Here is a 20,973-nt window from a genome sequence, read left to right as displayed (position 1 = left end):
TTGGGTTCCATTAAGGTCCAGATTTCGGCTCTATCTATTTTCTTCCAAAATAGAACTGGCTTCACTGCCTGAAGTTCAGACTTTTGTTAAGGGAGTGCTGCATAGTCAGCCCCCGTTTGTGCCTCCAGTGGCACCGTGGGATCTCAACGTGGTGTTGGATTTCCTGAAGTCGCATTGGGTTGAGCCACTTAAATCTGTGGAGCTACGATACCTCACGTGGAAAGTGGTCATGCTGTTGGCTTTGGCGTCGGCCAGGCGTGTATCAGAATTGGCGGCTTTGTCATGCAAAAGCCCTTATCTGTTTTTTTATATGGATAAGGCGGAATTGAGGACTCGTTCCCAATTCCTTCCTAAGGTGGTATCAGTTTTTCATGTGAACCAACCTATTGTGGTGCCTGCGGCTACTTGGGACTTGGAGGATTCCAAGTTACTGGACGTAGTCAGGACCCTGAAAAGTATATGTTTCCAGGACGGCTGGAGTCAGGAAAACTGACTCGCTATTTATCCTGTATGCACCCAACAAGCTGGGTGCTCCTGCTTCTAAGCAGACTATTGCTCGCTGGATCTGTAGCACGATTCAACTTGCACATTCTGAGCTGGACTGCCGCACCCTAAATCTGTACAAGCCCATTCCACGAGGAAAGTGGGCTCTTCTTGGGCGGCTGCCCGAGGGGTCTCGGCTTTACAAATTTGCCGAGATGTTACTTGGTCGGGTTCAAACATTTTTGCAAGAGTCTACAAGTTTGATACCCTGGCTGAGGAGGACCTAGAGTTTGCTCATTCGGTGCTGCAGAGTCATCCGCACTCTCCCGCCCGTTTGGGAGCTTTGGTATAATCCCCATGGTCCTTACGGAGTCCCAGCATCCACTTAGGACGTCAGAGAAAATAAGATTTTACTCACCGGTAAATCTATTTCTCGTAGTCCGTAGTGGATGCTGGGCGCCCATCCCAAGTGCGGATTGTCTGCAATACTTGTTTATAGTTATTGCCTAACTAAAGGGTTATTGTTGAGCCATCTGTTGAGAGGCTCAGTTATATTTCATACTGTTAACTGGGTATAGTATCACGAGTTATACGGTGTGATTGGTGTGGCTGGTATGAGTCTTACCCGGGATTCAAAATCCTTCCTTATTGTGTCGGCTCTTCCGGGCACAGTATCCTAACTGAGGTCTGGAGGGGGTCATAGTGGGAGGAGCCAGTGCACACCAGGTAGTCCTAAAGCTTTCTTTAGTTGTGCCCAGTCTCCTGCGGAGCCGCTATTCCCCATGGTCCTTACGGAGTCCCAGCATCCACTACGGACTACGAGAAATAGATTTACCGGTGAGTAAAATCTTATTTTCTTTCTGCTGCTGATTCCTCTCCCAATGCAGCCAAGCATCTGACTAGCCTTCCTCATTGCCTTGTTACATTGCTAACCTGCCTTTAAGTCATCTGAAATAGTGACTCCTAGATCCCTTTCCTCCTCAGTAGTTTCCAGTATAGTGCCATTAATACTATATTTAGCTTTTGGATTTTTGAGACCCAAGTGCATGATTTTGCATTTTTTGGCATTAAACTGTAATTGCCACACTCTTGACCATTCCTCTAGTCTACCTAGATCCTCAATCATTTGTTTTACCCCACCTGGTGTGTCTACCCTGTTGCATACCTTTGTGTCATCTGCAAAAAGGCATACTTTCCCTTTAATGCCATTTGCAATGTCACCAATAAAGATATTAAAAAGCACTGGTCCAAGTACAGATCCCTGGGGTACTCCACTGGTAACATTTCCCTCCTGTGAATGCACTCCATTTACCACAACTCTCTGTTTTCTATCCTTCAACCAAGATCTTATCCATTCAATAATCCTAATATCCAATCCAAAACTAAGCTATATCCATGGCTCCACCTTTATCCATCACTTTAGTCACACAATCAAAAAAGTAAATAAGATTTGTTTGACATGTTCTCCCCCCAGTGAATCCATGCTGTTTGGGATCCTGTAAATTGCCGGATTTGAGATAATCTACAACTCTTTCTTTTAAGAGTGTTTCCATCAATTTCCCTACTACTGATGTAAGACTCACTGGTCTGTAGTTGTTTGCCTCTTCCTTGCTTCCACTTTTGTGCAGTGGGACTACGTTTGCTCTTTTCCAGTCCTCTGGAATTACTCCTGTAGCTAATGACTGGTTGCATAATAAAAAAAAAGTATGGACATAAGGTCTCCGTAAAGATATTTTATAAAGTAAAACACTGATATCCGAATATCAATCCACTGACTTGAGGGAACGACAACAGCTCTTAAAACAGCTGCATATGGCACAAATTAAAAGATTAATGTTCAATTTGGCCATTTACATAGGTGGCCAAATTGGTTGAGCTCTAGCTTTATTGGGGCATGTTCTAATCACATTTACAGACATTCTAATGAGTCCAGTCATTTTAAGACATCGTGGTCAATTTGAAGTAAGATCCATTGCAGTACAGACAATGTATCAGCTCGTATTTATAAAGCGTTTTCGTGTTCTTTTAATGTAAAATATTGTCTATAATAAACTGTAGTCTTTAACTATGTATCATTTCCAAATGAACAAAAATGAAATGAACAGTTAAGTATGTTACTGGAGTAAGGGTTCAATGTTATTGAAAACTACCTTGGCCATGACTTGCGGTGGTGGGGCCCGGAAGCCATCATTGGTCAGTTTTGATTTCAAAGTGCCGTTATCTCCACTGGGTCCACTAAAGGGAGACACCAGTTGATTGTTCATCTTGGGATCCTGTATAGCAAGTAATGGTTAGAGATATGTTGAGCTAACTCTTATTTATTTATTAACAGTTTATGTAGCGCAGCAAATTCTGTTGCGCTTTACAATTGGAAACAGTGATACAACAAACTGGGTAATAACAGACAGTAGGTAGGGGGGCCTTGCTCACAAGCTTACAATCTATTGGGACTCTTTTTTCATGTCCAAGCTATAGGGGGAAATGTAATAACCTGCAATTTGTAGGCATCGGCGAAATCCAGGTAAGTCTACCAGATGTTTTAAAGTGGCAATCATTTAAAAAGCAAAAAACCAGGGGGTAAATTTACTAAGATGGGAGTTCTATTTAAGATGGGATGTTGCCTATAGCAACCAGTCAGATTCTACTTCTCATTTATCTAGCACCTTCTAGAATATAATACCTGGAATCTGATTGGTTGCTATGTGCAACATCCCATCTTAAATAGAACTCCTATCTTAGTAAATTTACCCGCAGGTCTTTTAAATGACTGCCACATTAAAATATCAGCCAAACTCACTAAAATCTCACCCGCCTACAAATGTGTATATATATTCCTCCAATAGGTCCACAATCGCACATAAATATCCATAGTGCTGGGGTAGCAACAAATCAGGCCTTAGCCATAGTGTTCAATAAGGGGATGCACTAACCAGTCTTGTAGAAAAGTGACAACCTTTATTTCAGTAAACCACCATCATTTTACAGGATCAACATTTCAATACTACCCTTGGACCTTTGTGAAGATATGCCAAACAGGACAATCTGCCCCATTTATATACCCCATCAAATATAAAAACAACAACCCAATCACATCCCACTTAATGACTAAACAGACACACCCTGAAAAAAAGTTAACGAAAGTGTATAGTGCAAACCAATACTACCCCCCCATAACCATAACCAGTGGCAGTAGTGTACACTGTTACATCATGAAAATTAACATCTTCACTGTGAAAATTCATAGTAAATCTAACGGGAGTATTTAACCCATTCAGTTAAGAAAGCCTCAGCAGTACCCTTCCAGATAAAGGAAACATCATCTATAAAACGAAGATAATGTGTAATATAAAAATTCTGGAGAGGAGGACACGCTAAGATAGCTCTCCACTACACTACAGAAAATAATAGAATAGAGGGCAGAGGAAAGGGGGTCTTTTGAAGTTCCCTCATCCTGGCACACACAGCTAACAGCACCCTTATTTGAAAGAAGGGAGTCTTTTTTCAAAGAAGTTATTGGGGGCACCGCTTTTAAATAATGTGGCCGACTCATTAGTAGTTTTTGTCCAGTGATCACGAGATAATAGCACCATAAAGATGTGTCTCATCACTAATGTACCCCATCTCCAAATATAGTGTAAATTATTCCAAACAAAGAGCTGAAACATATTCCACAGCTGATACAGAGAAATGTGAAGTGGACACTTTAGTTCTCTCACTGTTTTGATATTGAAAATGTTATGATGCTATATTGCCTTGATACTGATACCTCCTTGATCACTGCTCATAGTCTGCCAGATCTCTGTAGAGTGAATTCCCACCTACTGCTACATGCAAATCAACCTTTTCTTGCTAATGGAAACAAATACAACTGCAGTAAAACCATCACTAATACCATAAAAGTATTTGTTCAAGGACAAAATGTCAAGAGGGACTTCCTATACTTGTGTGTTCTGTGTTATGAGACCTGGCAGGAGGAACGTTTGTTAGCAACTTGAAGTGGCAAGGAAGTTTCTGTCAGGTCAAATACAATAAATTTAGAGCTAGACAACCTGAAAAATGTTGAGGTTGGATAACCTTTTAGAGCAGTGGTTCTCAACCTGAAGTGCTGAATATGAAAAGACTTTGGGGTATATTCAATTAGGGTCGAAAGCTGCCATCTGTCGAAAAGACGGCAGTTTTTCAACTTTTTAAGGTCGAATCATGATTCGACCTATTCAGTCCCGCTATTTTTATTCGTCAAGTCGGGGAATTCGACTTGTCAAATAGTACGTGAATCGGCGGTATAGCTGCCGAATCACGTACTTTTGATGGAAACGGGGCCAAATTCGACAGGATTTGGCCCCGTTTCCGACCATCTCAGAGATGAGCGACCTTAGAGGAGGAGAGGTGGGAGAGCCGCGGGGAGGCGGGGGAGAGCAGCGCTACAGCACAGTGCTGCAGGAGAATGTGTCACAGCCGCGCCGCTCACGGCAGCGTCCACCCGGCTACAGCAAGTGAGGTCACGCTTGCTGGAGCCGGGTGGACACTGCCGTGAGGTCTGGCAGCTGTGAGACATCCTTCTGCAGCGCTGCTCTCCTCTGTCTGCCCGCAGCTGTCCCTGCTGGTCTTCCCCCTCTCCTCCGCTCACAGGTCTCATCTCAATTTGACTTCTTTTTTAAGTCGAATTGAGATGGGATTGAATAGGGGTTGTCTGATCCATTCCGACAAATGCATGTCGGAATGGATCCGACCCTAATTGAATATACCCCTAAGTCTGGTTATACACTAGTAGGTATATCTGCAGATCAATTTATCTGCAGATTTATCTATGGACGGACCGGGCAGTGTGTTGAGCATACACACTGCCCGATCCGTCAAGAATGATGTTACGAACTGGGCGGACGTTTACATGCAACTGCCCAGTAGTGCTTTCAATCACCGCCGGCACCTGCAGCATGTGCACGGGCGGTCAGCACACACAGCGATGCACCAATATATCGGTAGATATATTGGTCACCGTCTGTGCTGCAGGGCCGACGCGATAAGTCTGTGAACGACTGCGTTTCACAGACATATTGCTCGTACACACTGGCCGACAGACCCGCGATATATATCGGCCAGTGTGTATGCACCATAACATAGTAACGTAATAATTTAAAGAATCTTAAAGCTTTCTATCCAAATTATTACACATAAGGCTCCTACCTGCCCTGTCCCACCTTTCCTTCCTCACCAGTGACTCACCTGCCAAAGGCAGATTATAAGCAGCACTGGGACAAATTAGGGTAGTGGAGGTACAGGGAGGATGCTTCTGCTTTCTACTAGTATGCGCACTCCTATCCAGCCTGCTTCTCATCCAGTGACTGCAGGAAGAAGTTCAAGTTGATTGGTCTGTCACCACATAGTGCCTCATGGAGTCAGTGTAACTGGAAACATTAGGTGTTGTAGGCATAGGCTGGTAAGGAAGCTTAGACTGCCGCTTCTGCCTCCCCAACAAAGGCATTCCCTGCACCTCACAGGAAAAATGGAGATGCCCGCAAAATTCACAAATAATGTACATATCTAACATTTCCCAAACAGTTTGAAGTTGTTTGCGTCTGTGCTACATAGCTAATAGCCAATGCTATGAGGTTATCCTCATTCTATAATCAACTATATTGCATTCTTGCCCATGTGTTTCCTTCAAGATTAGCAGAGCAGAATGTACATTTAAAGTGTCCCCTTACAAAACAATGCTGTATAAGGAGGTCTTCAGAGCTAATATTTTTGTGAAAAATCTAAATTCACATCTCCTACCTGGAACATGGTCTCCAACATTATGGTAGAAGGAGGACGAATATGAAGGGCTTCTACTGAACTTGAGATGGAGTCCATTGATGGTACATGCCTTATGGATCCATGTAGGTAATTACTGTTGGCAAGAAAATAAATAATAATAATAACACTACCACCACCACAGCATAATTTATCAGTTGTTCAGCATTCCACCTGATCCCAGACAGGGCTATTCTCGAATACAGGGGTTCCCAACCACGATCCTCAAAGCACACTAACAATCCAGGTTTTAAAAATAGCCATACTTAAGCACTGGTGGATTAATCAGTTTCTCTGTTATATTTAATTAACCAACTGTGCTGAAGCACGGATAGCACTAAAACCTGTTCATTTAGCATGCATTGAGGACCAAGGTTGGGATACACTACACTAATAGAAGAGCAGAAACAGGTTATACCCTATACCTAAAAATTGTTTCAAATAAATAAACATATATATATATATATATAGCTTATTCAATGTTCTGTAGCACACTTTACAAAACTAATCTAGTCACTGTTGCAGACTTTGCTAATGTAAGGAGTCTCATTCGCAAAGTGATGCGGCTAGGACGCATCAGGAGAATGTGCAGATTCATTTGATATGTGACACGTGTATATCTGTGTGAGGCTGAGTTTCTGACACTACACGAAGTGCTACAACGTAGCAGCAGCAGCTTTTTCTCAGTACAAGTTCTGTTCTGCTCTGTATACAGATTCAGTCACACACAATGTACAAGTGTCGTATCAAATTAATCAGCACAGTCTCCTGGTGCGTCCTAGTCACACTGCGTTGTGATTTAGGCATATTTTTTGGAAAGGAGACATAAAACGCTGGCAGAGCTGCACAGGACCTGGCATCTCACACTGTGTGGCATATTGAGGTTAGATGTATGAGGATACAAATGAATATATGGACAATACACACTAGTATATTTTACAAATTGCCTCTAGGTTGGGAGTACTGATGAGGTCAAGTGCTGAACAATTAGGATGTGTTTTTTTGTCAGTCTGAAATACTGTAGTGTCTCCAACACCAATGTGTATTTATTTGCCTTAAAACTAAGAGAAATGATAATTCCCAACAAACAATACTCAAGGTTTAAGGCAATCAAGATTCCCATACAGGTATGCAGATGACAAATTACTAGGTACCAAATACCTTTTGTTGCTGGGCAGGTTCAGATTAAATATAATAAATTACCTGGGTTAAGGACTACCCCAGGCAGGATCTGTTGCACAACCCAGCCTGCCAGCATATAGCATGATCTGCATAGACCAGACCGGGTAATCTGTCAAAAAGTTGGGATGATAAATGTTGCAGAAGTGATGGGAGAAAGGAGCACATATCACACAACAGCAACGCTGCCTAAAAAAAACTTATCGGGATCCACTACATAACCCTACAGAATCAACTATAGAACACATAAAAGCACACAATGTAGTTCAGAAAGATCGATCTTTTGTTCACGTAATTCACGTATCTAGACTTGTGTAGGACTCCAATCCATCAATCAAACGAAAAAAGGAAATTGTAGTACTCAAGTTTGATTAGAATACCACTAGTTTTAAGAAAAAAAAAAAAGGTGTCTCAATATTACAAAGTGCAAGAGGCCCTTTCTAACAAAATAAAAAGGGTATGTCAAAAACAAACACATAGGGGTATATGCAATTCACGGCGAATCGCGGCAAATTATCGCCGTTTTTTAATTCAACACAATTCGACAGGTGAATTCCGGCAGGTGGCTGCCGGAATTCACCATATTCAATGAAAAACGGATTCGACAGTCCCGCGGGCGAAAAACGGCCGATTTGCCGGATTTTGCTGCGATTTAAAAAAACGGGAAAAGACCCGGAAAAAAATGGCGTGGGGTCCCCCCTCCAAAGCATAACCAGCCTCGGGCTCTTCGAGCTGGTCCTGGTTTTAAAAATCCGGGGTCAAAATTGACAGCGGATCCCCCGTATTTTTAAAACCAGCACCGGGCTCTGCGCCTGGTGCAAAAAATACGGGGGACAAAACGAGTAGGGGTCCCCCGTATTTTTTACACCAGCATCGGGCTCCACTAGCTGGACAGATAATGCCACAGCCGGGGGTCACTTTTATACAGTGCCCTGCGGCCGTGGCATTAAATATCCAACTAGTCACCCCTGGCCGGGGTACCCTGGGGGAGTGGGGACCCCTTCAATCAAGGGGTCCCCCCCCCAGCCACCCAAGGGCCAGGGGTGAAGCCCGAGGCTGTCCCCCCCATCCAAGGGCTGCGGATGGGAGGCTGATAGCCTTGAGAAAAATGTCTGAATATTGTTTTTTCCAGTAGTACTACAAGTCCCAGCAAGCCTCCCCCGCAAGCTGGTACTTGGAGAACCACAAGTACCAGCATGCGGGAGAAAAACGGGCCCGCTGGTACCTGTAGTACTACTGGAAAAAAAATACCCAAATAAAAACAGGACACACACACCGTGAGAAGTACAACTTTATTACATACTGCCGACACACACATACTTACCTATGTTGACACGAAGCAGTCGGTCCTCTTCTCCAAGTAGAATCCACGGATACCTGAAAATAAAAGATAATTATACTCACCTTCCAGCGTCCAGAGATACATCCACGTCCAGAAAATAATCCAGGTACTTGGCAAAAAAAAAAAAACAACAAAAAAAAAAACGCAATGACCCGATCCTGCGGACTGAAAGTGGTCCCATATTGACACATGAGACCCCTCTCCCCGAATGTGCCGGGACCCCACGTGACTCCCGTCACTGAGATCCCTTCAGCCAATCAGGAAGCGCTACTACGTGGCGCTCACCTGATTGGCTGTGCGCTGTCTGTGTTGTGACAGCGCATCGCAAAGCCTCTCCATTATATTCAATGGTGGGAACTTTGCGGCTAGCGGTGGGGTCACCCGCCGGTCAGCGGCTGACCGCGGGTAACCCCCCCGCTGACGGCAAAAAAAAAATTTTGGCGAAAAAATCCCGAAATTCGACAATTTCGGGAATTCGACCGCAATTGCATATACCCCTAAGGGTGGTATTTTATTAGCAGCAGTAATTTACCACTGCTAACAAAGGCACTTTAACAGAGAAGAGGACACATTCTCTCTGGCACTGCGCATGCACATGTCTCTGGGAACATGACACCCGCGCCGCATTCCCGGGAACACCTCTATTGCGTATATCACCGGGAAAAGGCTGCAGCGCTTTACAGAGAATATTTGGCCATTCACATCAGTCCCTACCCCAGCGGAGCTTATAATCTATATTCCATACCACATGTACATGCACACACATTCACTCGACGATTAACTTTTTTTGAGCATTAATTCACCTACCAGCATATTTTTGTATTATGGGAGGAAATCAGAGTACCCAGAGGAAACCCACGCAAGCATGGGGAGAATATACAAACTCCACAGTTACGGCCAAGGTGGGTAAAAAACCCATGACCTCAGTGCTGTGAAACAGTAATGCAAACCATGACACTGTCCATCCATCCAAATCATACTTTTAACTATGTCCATAAATGCACTGACAGCCATACTTGGCCACAGATGACTTAATAAGTACCTCAGTTACTTTGATTTAACCATCTGTGCTCAAGCATGGAGATCACTAAAGCCTGGACTGTTATGGGCCCTACACACTTTCCGATGTGTATGCGTGATATGAACTCTCTTGTTCAGTAATGAACGATAAATCGCTCAGTGTGTATGCACCAACGATGAACGATGAGCGTCCCCCGCGGTTGTTCATTGTTGGTATTCCCTCGTTTAGCATAGCAAGCCAATTTGGATGATGGTCGTTAATCGTTGAAAACGAACATCGTCCAAATCAGCAAGTGTGTAGGGCCCACTAGAGTACCTAGAGGACTGAGTTTGTGAAACACTGCTCTAGCGGGACCTACTACTGATCCAGCCAAAGGAAGAACATACAACACAGCCTTTTTTTTTTTACATATGCATGTGTAATATAGACAGGGGCCTGTTATATGGTATATAAACTTTTGAACATAATTTTTACTATGCATGACAAGGGCAACGTGGACTATGTTAACATATGATCTAGAAAAAAGGTCAATATAGAAGTTGTAAAAGTCTTTTTGGGATATTGCTATAAAAGAGGCTAAGCAAAAAAAGCTGAGAGATTGCTCTGGTGGCAACATGTTAGACTTTGTACTATTTATAGAGCCCAGAATAGTGTTATATCACCTACAGTACATTGTTTATAGAAGGATCACTATAAGAGTCGGATTGTCATCTTTAAGGGGGAAATTAGAGACAATAAAGTGGTAACTTTTCAAGTGTTAGCTTAAATTATCTGACCTATCGCCCGATAATTTCACTTATCGTCTCTTATCGGATTTTAAGTTATCGTGCACTTAAGCGTTTCACCTGATAATTCTTGCTGGTTTTTTACAAGTATAGGTGAAAATGGAGAAATCTGCCCAAAGAAAAGACAACTAATATTGGATAACAGTATAGAAATCTATTCGTTTCCATAATAAATGTATTTGTGGGTCTTAAATTGTGTCAAATGGCTGTTATAAGCAATGAAAAGCTGATAGAAAGCAAGTATGTTTCTGCAAAATAATGCTCTACTTAAATTAGGCGTGCACAAAAAGGGTCTGTAAGAATATATTGGTGTCAGTTTAAGCCACTTTTAAAAAAAACCTTCAAAAAACACACCTTACACCCACCATCTTAAAAACACCTGTTCCATTCATACTGCACCCCCCATATTCATGTCCCACATTTTCACGACATGTCATTACTGACCAAATTAATAATTAGAAAATTCTAATCGGGGAATTCAATTGTTTATGCATGCCCAGACACGTCTGATCTCCCGTCTAATGTGACTGGACATCTGGGACCGCTATTCAATTATTTTTTTTACCATGCCATTTGTGTGCAGAAGTACTGGGTTTATCCGCGTAAAGCAGCTAAACCAAATCAAAGTGCTGGGCGCGACACAAAAAGTGTCAGTTGGGCGCCCAAGCAGGTCACTTTTCGCACACTACTTCTCGCCAGCACAGGGGGCTGCGAGTAGAAATGTTGGCGCTGGTGGCAGTTTGCGCCCGAATGGCCCAACAATTGAATTGCTTCATCGGGCGCCATTTAGTGGCAGCCGGCATGAAAAACAATTGAATTCCCCCAAAAGAAGTGGCTAACTAATCATAAGGGAAGGTGTCCTAGTGGTTCTGAAGCAAATCCTGACAGTTTTACCTTAAAATAGGTAGTTTTCCCAAATTTTCCCCTGCTTAGGAGGTGGTAAAAGAAAATTTGCATTAAATCCTATGGAGAATTAGCGCGTGTTAATTTGCGTTGGGTGATAATCACTTTTCACAAAACGTTAAAACTTTTCATGTGAAAACGGGTTATTACTTGCATTTGAATTCCTCTAGTGTCTTCTGTCAAGGAAGGATTATGATTCTAAATAGCTAATTATTGCACTGCGATGACATAGAAAAATTGGGACAAGGGACACAAAATTAATATCTTCTACAGTTGGTACTGCTACTGCTCTAAGTATCGAATAGGTAGTGTAACAGATGTCATGTTTCTACGAAATCCTGATTACCATAAGCCGTCACTAGAGGGAGCCTAGGCACATATGAATTAAACTACTAGAGAGATAGAAACTCAAAGATGAACTAAGCTTTGCAAAAGGAACAGCACAAAATATAAAACAACAAAAAGGTTGCCATGGCAACAGGCAGATATGTTCTATTACGAAATAAAGTCTCAAAGTTTACATGTTGCCATGCAACAACACTGTAAAAAACTGCCAAGTTGGGTAAGGGAAGGGGGGTGGGGGGGGACTTACATAAAATAAATCCTTTAAAGCTTTGAAATCTTTAATGTTTTTAATATGAAGAACAGCATGACAGGTAAGTAGCTTTTATTATTTATGTCGGTAAAAAAAAAATATATCGGTGTATTCAATTATAGTCGGAAGCTGCCGTCTTGTCGGAAAGACGGCAGCTTCCGACAGGTTTAGGTTGGAAGGGGTTCCGACCTATTCAATGCCCGACTTGTCGGAATCCACATTGGCTTTCAGAAGCGCAGCCAAACCAGACAGGTTTTAGCCCCGAAAGTCAGATTGCCATTGTCGGGAACGAGCCAAACCTGTTGGGTTTGGCCACGCCATTGGATAATAAAGAGAAAACAAGTTTGTGTGTTTAAGAAACTAAGAATTTTTTTCGTAAGCTGCTATTGCTTATGGGCTTGCGCTGGATCTATATAATTAACAGGAAAGCCTAAATTGATCACCTCTGCAGAGTACGCGAGGCACAAAGGATTCAATTTAGCCCTGGTGCATAATGGTTTGGCATATTTATGCAATTACATTATTAGAGAGAAGCCAAACACTGCTGATAATTATAGCCAATGTGAACAGTCATAAACCACAAACTCTAAACCTCTCAAACAATATATCTCATTCAAAACATTACAGTAAATCCTGACAACTGTGCCCCTCCTCAGGATATCAGAATAGCTCTTCACCCTGTAAAACTAACCCTCTATTAGAATGTAAAAGTAGGTGGCACCTGAGAATGGAAGAAATCAGATACACATTGTGCTGACCTATAGTAACCCTAATTGATTGAGGAATCTAAGCTCCCTCTGATGAAGAGGCTGGGGGATTCTGGGAAGGGATAAGATACTGATGACAGTATAGCATTACAAAATAGGTTAAAATGAAAGAAGAGTTAATCCGGACAATCTGTAAAAGGCTGTGTTGATGTAATTCTGTTCAGTGACAATAGCTGCTGACAGGCCACAAAAAAACGGATCATGCCAGAAAAGTTTCAGTGCCCTAATGTGAGCAGGTTGGTGACTAGGTTTGTCCACTAGATGTCACACACATGCTATTCTTACTGTAGCATAGACTACAGGGCAGATACAGTATATGCAACTTGAAGTTCCTCAGCTTCCGTCAGTCCATAGCTTCACGACATGCAGACTCTTAAAGGAGCCCATACACTAGTAGTGCGACTTTGCCCGATTTCATCCAGTTCTGACATTCCGAGCCGATAAAATCGGATGAAAACTGGCAAATCACATGCGTTTTACTTCCGATCTAACCCGACGCACGACCCCGTGAGCATCAGATCGGAGCCCCTAGATCGGAAGCACTGCACTATAGATATATTGTACCGGCAGCCTTGGCTGGGGTTACATACAGTACATCGTATGCAAAAGGACTGCATACAATACATTATATGCGATCCTGCCGCCGGAAAGCTGCCGGGCGGTTCAAGGGTGATCGTATGCGACTTCTCCCTTCCGAGAAGTCGCATAAGTGTATGGCCAGCTTTACTTCCCAAACACAGGGTGGTGCACCACAGATTGCCTGAGCGAACTAGAACGCTGTCACAATGAATGTAGCACTATAATGCACAGCAAAATATCCTGGTATACAACTATTACAAAATAAATGACAATATGGGAGAAATATTATTTCCCATATCTGATACAAGAGTCATCAATTCTCTCAATAGTAATAGCCGTTATTCATGATCATCAGGAATAAAAAAAATAATAAAAAAAAAAAAAATCACACTGTGCTAACTTGATTCAGTCCGGTAAAAGTTTTCACTTCTACATTATGGATTATAAAAACTTGATTTATTTTTTGATGGCAGAGTTTACTAAACTACAACCACCTTCTGCTCATTAACTATAGAGGTAGAAATAATGATGACATACTACTATTACAGACTACACAATATAGAGAATTTAGACACGTTAAAGAAACATTTTTTTTTTTAAATATGTTACAGCATAGACCCAAGACTTTGTAGTAAAAACATCATCCTTTCAACATTTAAAATAGCCATCCAAACTTTCTTTCTATTTCATGTGATGCCTTCGTATGTAAAACCCAAGGTGATTTACAGATTTAGTGGCCCATTTATCAATGAGTGATAAAACTTGTCGCGTATGATAAATGGTGCTCCAGCCAATCAGCTCCCAACTGTCATTTTTCAAACACATGGCAATTAGGAGCTGAACACATGACAGGAGCGGATTAGCTGGAGCATCAATTACATATGCAAGGAGTTGTATCACTCTTGATAAATGAGCCCCTTATTAAGTTAGATTACCTATATTTTACAACAGCATCCAAAAAAGTCCCCCTTCTCTACACATTCTGCAGCCTTACTGTTGTACAAGTATGTATGTGGTTGAAGAATGAATTGTAAAACGAAGAGCAGAGACAAAATATTATGGGGGGTATCCAAATACCAGTGATGAGACATCAGGAACAAAAAACAGGAATGTTTAACAGATTTTAGTTTTTTTTACGTGGTATCCTATTAGATATCCCGTAAAAAAAAATTATTTTTTCAGGCGAAAAAACACCAGTTCAGTTAAACCTGTGTGTTTTTGCCGCCACAGCCCCGAAAAGCAGGTGCTTATAGGGGGATTTTGCTTCGGCTGTCTAGGGCAGGTGAAACAAAAGCCCTAATTAGCCCATCAGGCATAACATTAAAAACCACTGACATGTGAAGTAATCTTGTTACAATGAAAACCTGTCAAGAGGTGGGATACTGCATGTTAGGAAGGACATCAGCACATTGATGTACTGTGAGCAAGAAAAATAGGCAAAAGTAAGGATCTGATCGGCTATGACAAGGGCCAAATAGAGAGGACTAGACAACTGGGTCAGAGCATCTCCTGAACTACAGGTCTTGTGGGATGAACCTGGTATACAGTGGTTAGTACCTACCAAAAGTGGTACAATGAAGGGCAACCGGTGAATCGGGGACAGGGTCACATGTGCCCAGGGCTCACTGATGTGTGGGGAGTGAAGGCTAACCCCTCTGGTCCTATCCCACAAAAGAACTACTGTAGCACAAATTGCTGACATCTTCAGAGGTCTTGTGGAGTGGTTTTGGTGTTACGAAGGGGACCTACACAATATTAGGCAAGTGGATTGATGTACTGTGTACTATGCTGCCGTAGGTCTCTATTATATGCTATTGAGAAATAACAAGTCATTTGTAGGAAGGTGTGACAGAAAATATGTGCAGAGATCCATTCGCTTGCATTATTTTTAAACTTTCAGTGTTCAAGCAAGTATACCAGAAGGTTGAATGTCTTATTATATAACAATGTGTTTGAGGCAGTGTATGGTTGAAAACCCCATGACATTTTCTAACTTCTCTTCAAATTAAAAGTCTAAAAACAAAGATAAAAAACCCCATAAAATTAGTGGTGGCTGCCTGGCAAACTTATCTGTAGTGATTAGACTAGGGAGAGGGATGAGACATATCAGACAAATATATTTTACAAAGCAAAATGATGCTGGTCAGCGGCAACCTCCAGCTTCACATACAGGCCAGGTCCCCAGGTTGCACAGTACCCGATTTGTGCAATAAATACATTCTCCACAGGATAGTTCTACCCGAGGTTACTCATTGCTGCTTGTTAACAAAGATGTTTAAGCATTATTACATTTGCTCTGCACTTATATGTTCAGTCGGGTGGTAGTCATGTGACTGTCGGTCAGCTGACCGACAGTCACATGACCTCCTCCGTGAGCCCGACGTTCAGTCAGTGATTTCCTTATGCTGCTGTCATTTCTAACATGTGCACAGTACGCAGACCTCCCTGTGATTATTAGCACACAGGCACTAACTACGCTTATCTTTTGTACCACAAGTTAGCAAAATTAAAACATTTCAGATGATATCATCAACTGAGAGATATTCGGAAACAAACTGTATAGTATTCACTTCTAATGTGCCCAGTCATTACCTGAGAAAAGCACTGTATCACACAGAAATACAAAGTTCAATAGAATCAGAGCAAATTTAGGCGCCACATGGTTGTCACAAACAGATGTGTCAATATATATCTATACGCAACACCCAAAAATAGTTTATAAAACTAGGGAAAGGGGACATAGTTCCTGAGGGACCCTGTGCCCAACACTTCAGTCATACAACTTTTCCTAACTGAACCAGTGTCCCATTCGCCTTTACTTGCTGTGCTGATCAGAGGCCCTAAGGGAGTAAGAAAATATTCATCCTTTATAAACAGCCTGTAGGTTTCCTACATAATCCAAACCGCAAGAAGAAGAAAAACTGCTCTGCCAAACACTGCAGAGCTGGTGGATCCTTAAATGGCCATATTGAAACAGGACACTATAAGTCAAATGACTGAATCATCTCAAGGGAACAAACTCCACCTTGTTAGAACACGGCTGCAATAAAGAGATTTGTGAATCCTAGCTCTGTTTCACAGATTACAGAAATTAATTAAAAGGGTGGGGTGGGGGAGGGGGGGGGAAAGAAGACTACCATTTTTTAATTCTCTATATCTATAATTTTTCTATATAAATATTGTACATACATATAATACATTTCTTTGGAACGTGTCAATAAACCGTTTTACAAATAAAAACCTACAGACCTTTACAATACTACAGACACTGACTACACCGGCAGAACTTTCACATATGTATAATCAACTGTATAAGCAGCACTTATTGCAAACGATGGCCATTGGTTACAACAGGAAAACTGCACACCAGACACTGCAATGTAAATGCAGCTTTAGAAAATTGGAGTCCTTGTCAAAGTAGTGTTTCGGCACTTCCCATGTTGATTTTGACCACTTAACTGGCATGGTCAGATCACATGGGACTGTACCGCTCCACTGTGTCCCCCAGCTTTTGACGAGGGGATCCATTTTGCAGATGTGCATAATATAATATTTTAATATTTAAAAAAAGTACTTTTTAAAATATATTACATAAAAAAAACAACAATGGTATGAGCAGTTTTGAAGGGAGAAAACATCAGTTAATAAATATGCATACCGCTTTCAATGTGCATATTAACCCCTTTATATGTTCTTCATGCAATACCACACATTTGCCTAAATATTTGTTTTTGATAAATATGTGAAAGGGCTTGAAGTCTAATAAACGTGAGAAAAGGTAGGCTTAACCTTTAGATCTGTGGCATTTCTTCCCCATGTAAATAGTGCCCACACACGCCCACATGATGTAAGTGTGATTCATCAGACCAAGCCACCTTCTTTCATTGCTCCAAGGTCCTATTCTGATGCTCAAGTGCCCATTGTGGGTGTTTTCAGTAGCGGACAGGTGTCAGCATGGGCACTCCGACCAGTCTACGGCTGCACAGTCCCATACACAGCAAGATGCGATGCACTGTGTGCCCCCTGACACCTCTCTCTCATAGCCAACATTAACTTTTTTCAGCAAGTGTGCTACAGTAGCTCCTGTGCGATAGGACCAGACAGGTTAGCCTTCACTCCCCACATGCATCATTGAGCCTTGGGCATCCATGGCCCTGTCGCTGGTTCACTGGCTTCAACACACAGAGCCGGCCTTAGGTATAGGCAAACTAGGCAAATGCCTAGGGCATTTGAGATGTTTAGGGGCACCAGCAGGTTCTGCTGATTAAAATGATATGCAGCATGCCTATATTCTGTGTGTGACAGCGGCTGTATCTGCATACGAAATGCTACGTTGCAGTGTATTCCTGGAAATCACTGTAATGTAGCATTTCGTTTGCAGATACAGCCGCAGTCGCACACAGAATATAAGCATGCTGCATATATTTTAATCAGCAGAAGCTGCTTGTGCATCCTAGCCACATAGTAATGCAAATAAGATGAATTTTCATAAACAAAAGGTGCCCAACATTAGCAGAGCTGCCAGCTGACTCATGCCAGGCATCTCCTGCAGAACTAACGGCGGTGCTAGGGGGGCACCAGCCAAAATCTTGCCTAGGGCATCATATTGGTTAGGGCCGGCTCTGTCAACACATCAACTTTAAGAAAAGACAGTTGTTGCCTAATATATCCCACCCCTTAACAGGTGCCATAGTAACAAAATAATCAATGTTGTTCATGTCACCTGTCAGTGGTTTTAATGTAACGGCTGATGGGAAGTGGCGGATTTGACCCCACCCAGCTCAGTGTCCGTGAGGCCAGATGCAGTCCTGTAGGAAGCAATCCAGCTTCTAGGGCAGGCCTGGCCAACCTGTGGCTCTCCAGCTGTTGTAAAACTACAAGTCCCATCATGCTTTGCCACAGTTTTGCTACGAGGGAATGCTAAAACTGTGGCAGGGCATGCTGGGATGTGTAGTTTCACAACATCTGGAGAGCCACAGGTTGGCCAGGCCTGTTCTAGGGGCTGCAGTCTATAGAAGCCAGGGTTTGCACATGCGCAGTCGCACCACGGCATCTGCACGTGCACTGGTCACGGCACCTACCACATCCATTGCGCAGGTGCAGGGACCCCATGCTCCATGTCTCCTCTCTGGGCTGGGGGTAGTGGCAGCCCCCCTACTTATTTAAGTCGGAGCTGCCACTGCTGGTGGGTAATATATATAAATAAATGTTTATTTGCATAAGGCAGCGTTTCAGGTCTGTATAAGACATTTTTTTCCAAGTACAATATTTTGAATAATTTGCCTACCAACAGACTTAGGTGACTTATTACTTAATAATGTTTGTGACCATAAAAGCAGACCAAAAGACTAACAGCAAAGTGTAGCAGATCTTTCTTTCCTGTCTAGCTCTATCCCCACATATCAGACACTGAGCCTGATTCAGACGTGGTTGGAATCGCTGCTGATTACATAGAAGCAGCAGTGATCGCCAGCTGCTGTATTACTGAACTGAGCTGCATCCTAGTATCGAAACATCTCCGACACCATCATGGGTTGCGCAAGCCAGCCACCACAGGAGCTACCAATGGTCCAGGAAATCAGTCTTCTGATGGAGATCCTGGCCTCGTCCCTCCCCTGTAATGGCATTTTGAGAGAGAGAGGCCATCGCTGCCATGTCTCCACCCCAAAACATCAGACTGTCAATCAGCCTCGCCTCTGCCATCGTAGACCCGTATTGCACATGCACAGTATGGGTCTGACTCATGCGCAAAGTACTGATCATCACTACTTTGCGCTATGGACCTGAATAAGTCCCACTGTTACATGAAAGGCCATGTGACAGTGGCTGTGGCATTTCAGTGGAGAGGACTGGTTCATCATTCCCTTACACCTTTCCAGGTTCCACCTTCAAGATTTGAAGCTTCCATTTCCAAAGTGATGTGATCCTCGAACACTCAAACTAATTTTAAACCCAGAAGTGGTTTCCTTAATGGCAGAGGGAGCTAAACACCAGCACCTTCCTGTGAGCTGTATACGAGTGGCTTCAGAAATTGGGATTAGTCTCTGCATGCTAGGAAGTGAGAGCATTTTGACCCCTCTCCTCAGCGATGAGATTCTAACCTATGACAAAAGGGTCAGATGCTATTTTTAACAGCTGCAAAAAAAAGAAAAGGTAAAAAAAAAAAAAAAAAAAAAAAAAAAAAAGGGTTTTCCATTTGCTCTGTTACTTTCCAACATCTGTTAAATCTCTTCCTCTCAAAGAGGCTTCCGGCTAATTGGCAGCAAGTCAGAGAGCACGACCATGTGCCTGGATCTATGGGCTTGTTTCCCAATTGAAAAAAAATAAAAATATGTCTGCATACAAAAAAATCACAACAAAAACAAAGCGACAAAATCCAGAAGCTGGGAGAAAGGGCCGTGCTTTGTTGTAGAGGCTGGATAACAAAAGGCAGTGTGTGCAGCTCCCAGATCCTCATAGAAAGGCAGGAAGTCAAATACACCCGTTTAGCCTCGATATCAGTGACAAAACCCTGCAGCTTTAGCTGGCACTACTGATTTACTGTTAAGTAAAGCAGAGATGTACAAAGAACATGAACATTTCATTCAAGGAAATAAAATATATACCTCATATACAACTTTATATGCTGTAGCCCCATTAAACAGATTATTTTAGTCATTAGTTCACTGAAAGCATATGAATACTAAATCCCCCACAAGTTAAGGGGCCTATACACAGTGCAATATTTCTTCTAATATGGACTATATAGTCCATATCGGAAGAAAATATAGTGCATATCGCACCATGTGGAAACTCCTTGCGATGCCGATGCGCGGTCCCGTGGGATCGGCATCACAAGGAAAAATCAACTGTGCAGGCAGCAACATTGACTATATAGGTGGTGCCGGGCTCCTGCCACATTAAATAGTCAATGTCGGGTATTTCCTGCATCACACCGCGCGTACCTGGCATATGTGTCTTTAATAATAGAAACATTAGATGCATCTCACGTCTATACAATGAAACAAATGTGAACAAGTGTACTGTGCAGTCTGGACTATAAACATCAATAATAAATTAAGGGGGAAGATGTACTATAGTGGCACTATAAGCTCTTCCTGCTTTGTCTCGATAAGAGGCAGAGCAGGAAGCAATAATGCAGACCGGCATTAACATCTCAGCCACCAGAGTGGGGGAGAGAACTCTCTTCCCTTTGGCGCTCACTTCAAGTCCCACAGTGCATCAGCCTAGCCTCCTAGCCAGCTCCACTGCGCATGCACGAGATCTTGCTAAAATTGTGAGGTCTCGTGAGCAGGCGCACCCCCACGGATGCCTTTGTGGCTGATAATTTTTACTCTACATTATCTGCTTTCATACATACAGATGTTCGAGATAAGTGAACAAGTATGACAACATATAGGCTTATACACAGACCATATTAGTCTAATATGGCGATATTGAGGAACAGGAGTTTAGCAATGACAAGCAGTGGAGAGTCTGGTATTACCATGCTGCAGGTAAAGAGCTGGAGTAGGCGGAGTGATACC

The 20,973-nt window shown here is 42.5% G+C and overlaps 1 protein-coding gene across 4 annotated transcripts in view; it reads right to left on the bottom strand.

Moving 5' to 3' along the window:
* Window positions 1-20,973, bottom strand: part of LOC135055730 (protein MTSS 1-like) — a 303,282-nt gene that overhangs the window by 17,549 nt on the left and 264,760 nt on the right. For all 4 annotated transcript variants that reach the window (XM_063960121.1, XM_063960119.1, XM_063960120.1 and 1 more), the window contains 2 exons: window positions 6,259-6,373; window positions 2,634-2,756 (listed from right to left, as the gene is read on the bottom strand). In XM_063960121.1, coding sequence (XP_063816191.1) covers window positions 2,634-2,756; window positions 6,259-6,373 — 238 coding nt within the window. The remainder of the gene's footprint in view (window positions 1-2,633; window positions 2,757-6,258; window positions 6,374-20,973) is intronic.

This window comes from Pseudophryne corroboree, chromosome 3 (assembly GCF_028390025.1).
Source record: "Pseudophryne corroboree isolate aPseCor3 chromosome 3, aPseCor3.hap2, whole genome shotgun sequence".
NCBI lineage: Eukaryota > Metazoa > Chordata > Amphibia > Anura > Myobatrachidae > Pseudophryne > Pseudophryne corroboree.
Note: the sequence above shows the minus strand (reverse complement) of the source record. Positions and strands in the feature narration are given on the sequence as shown.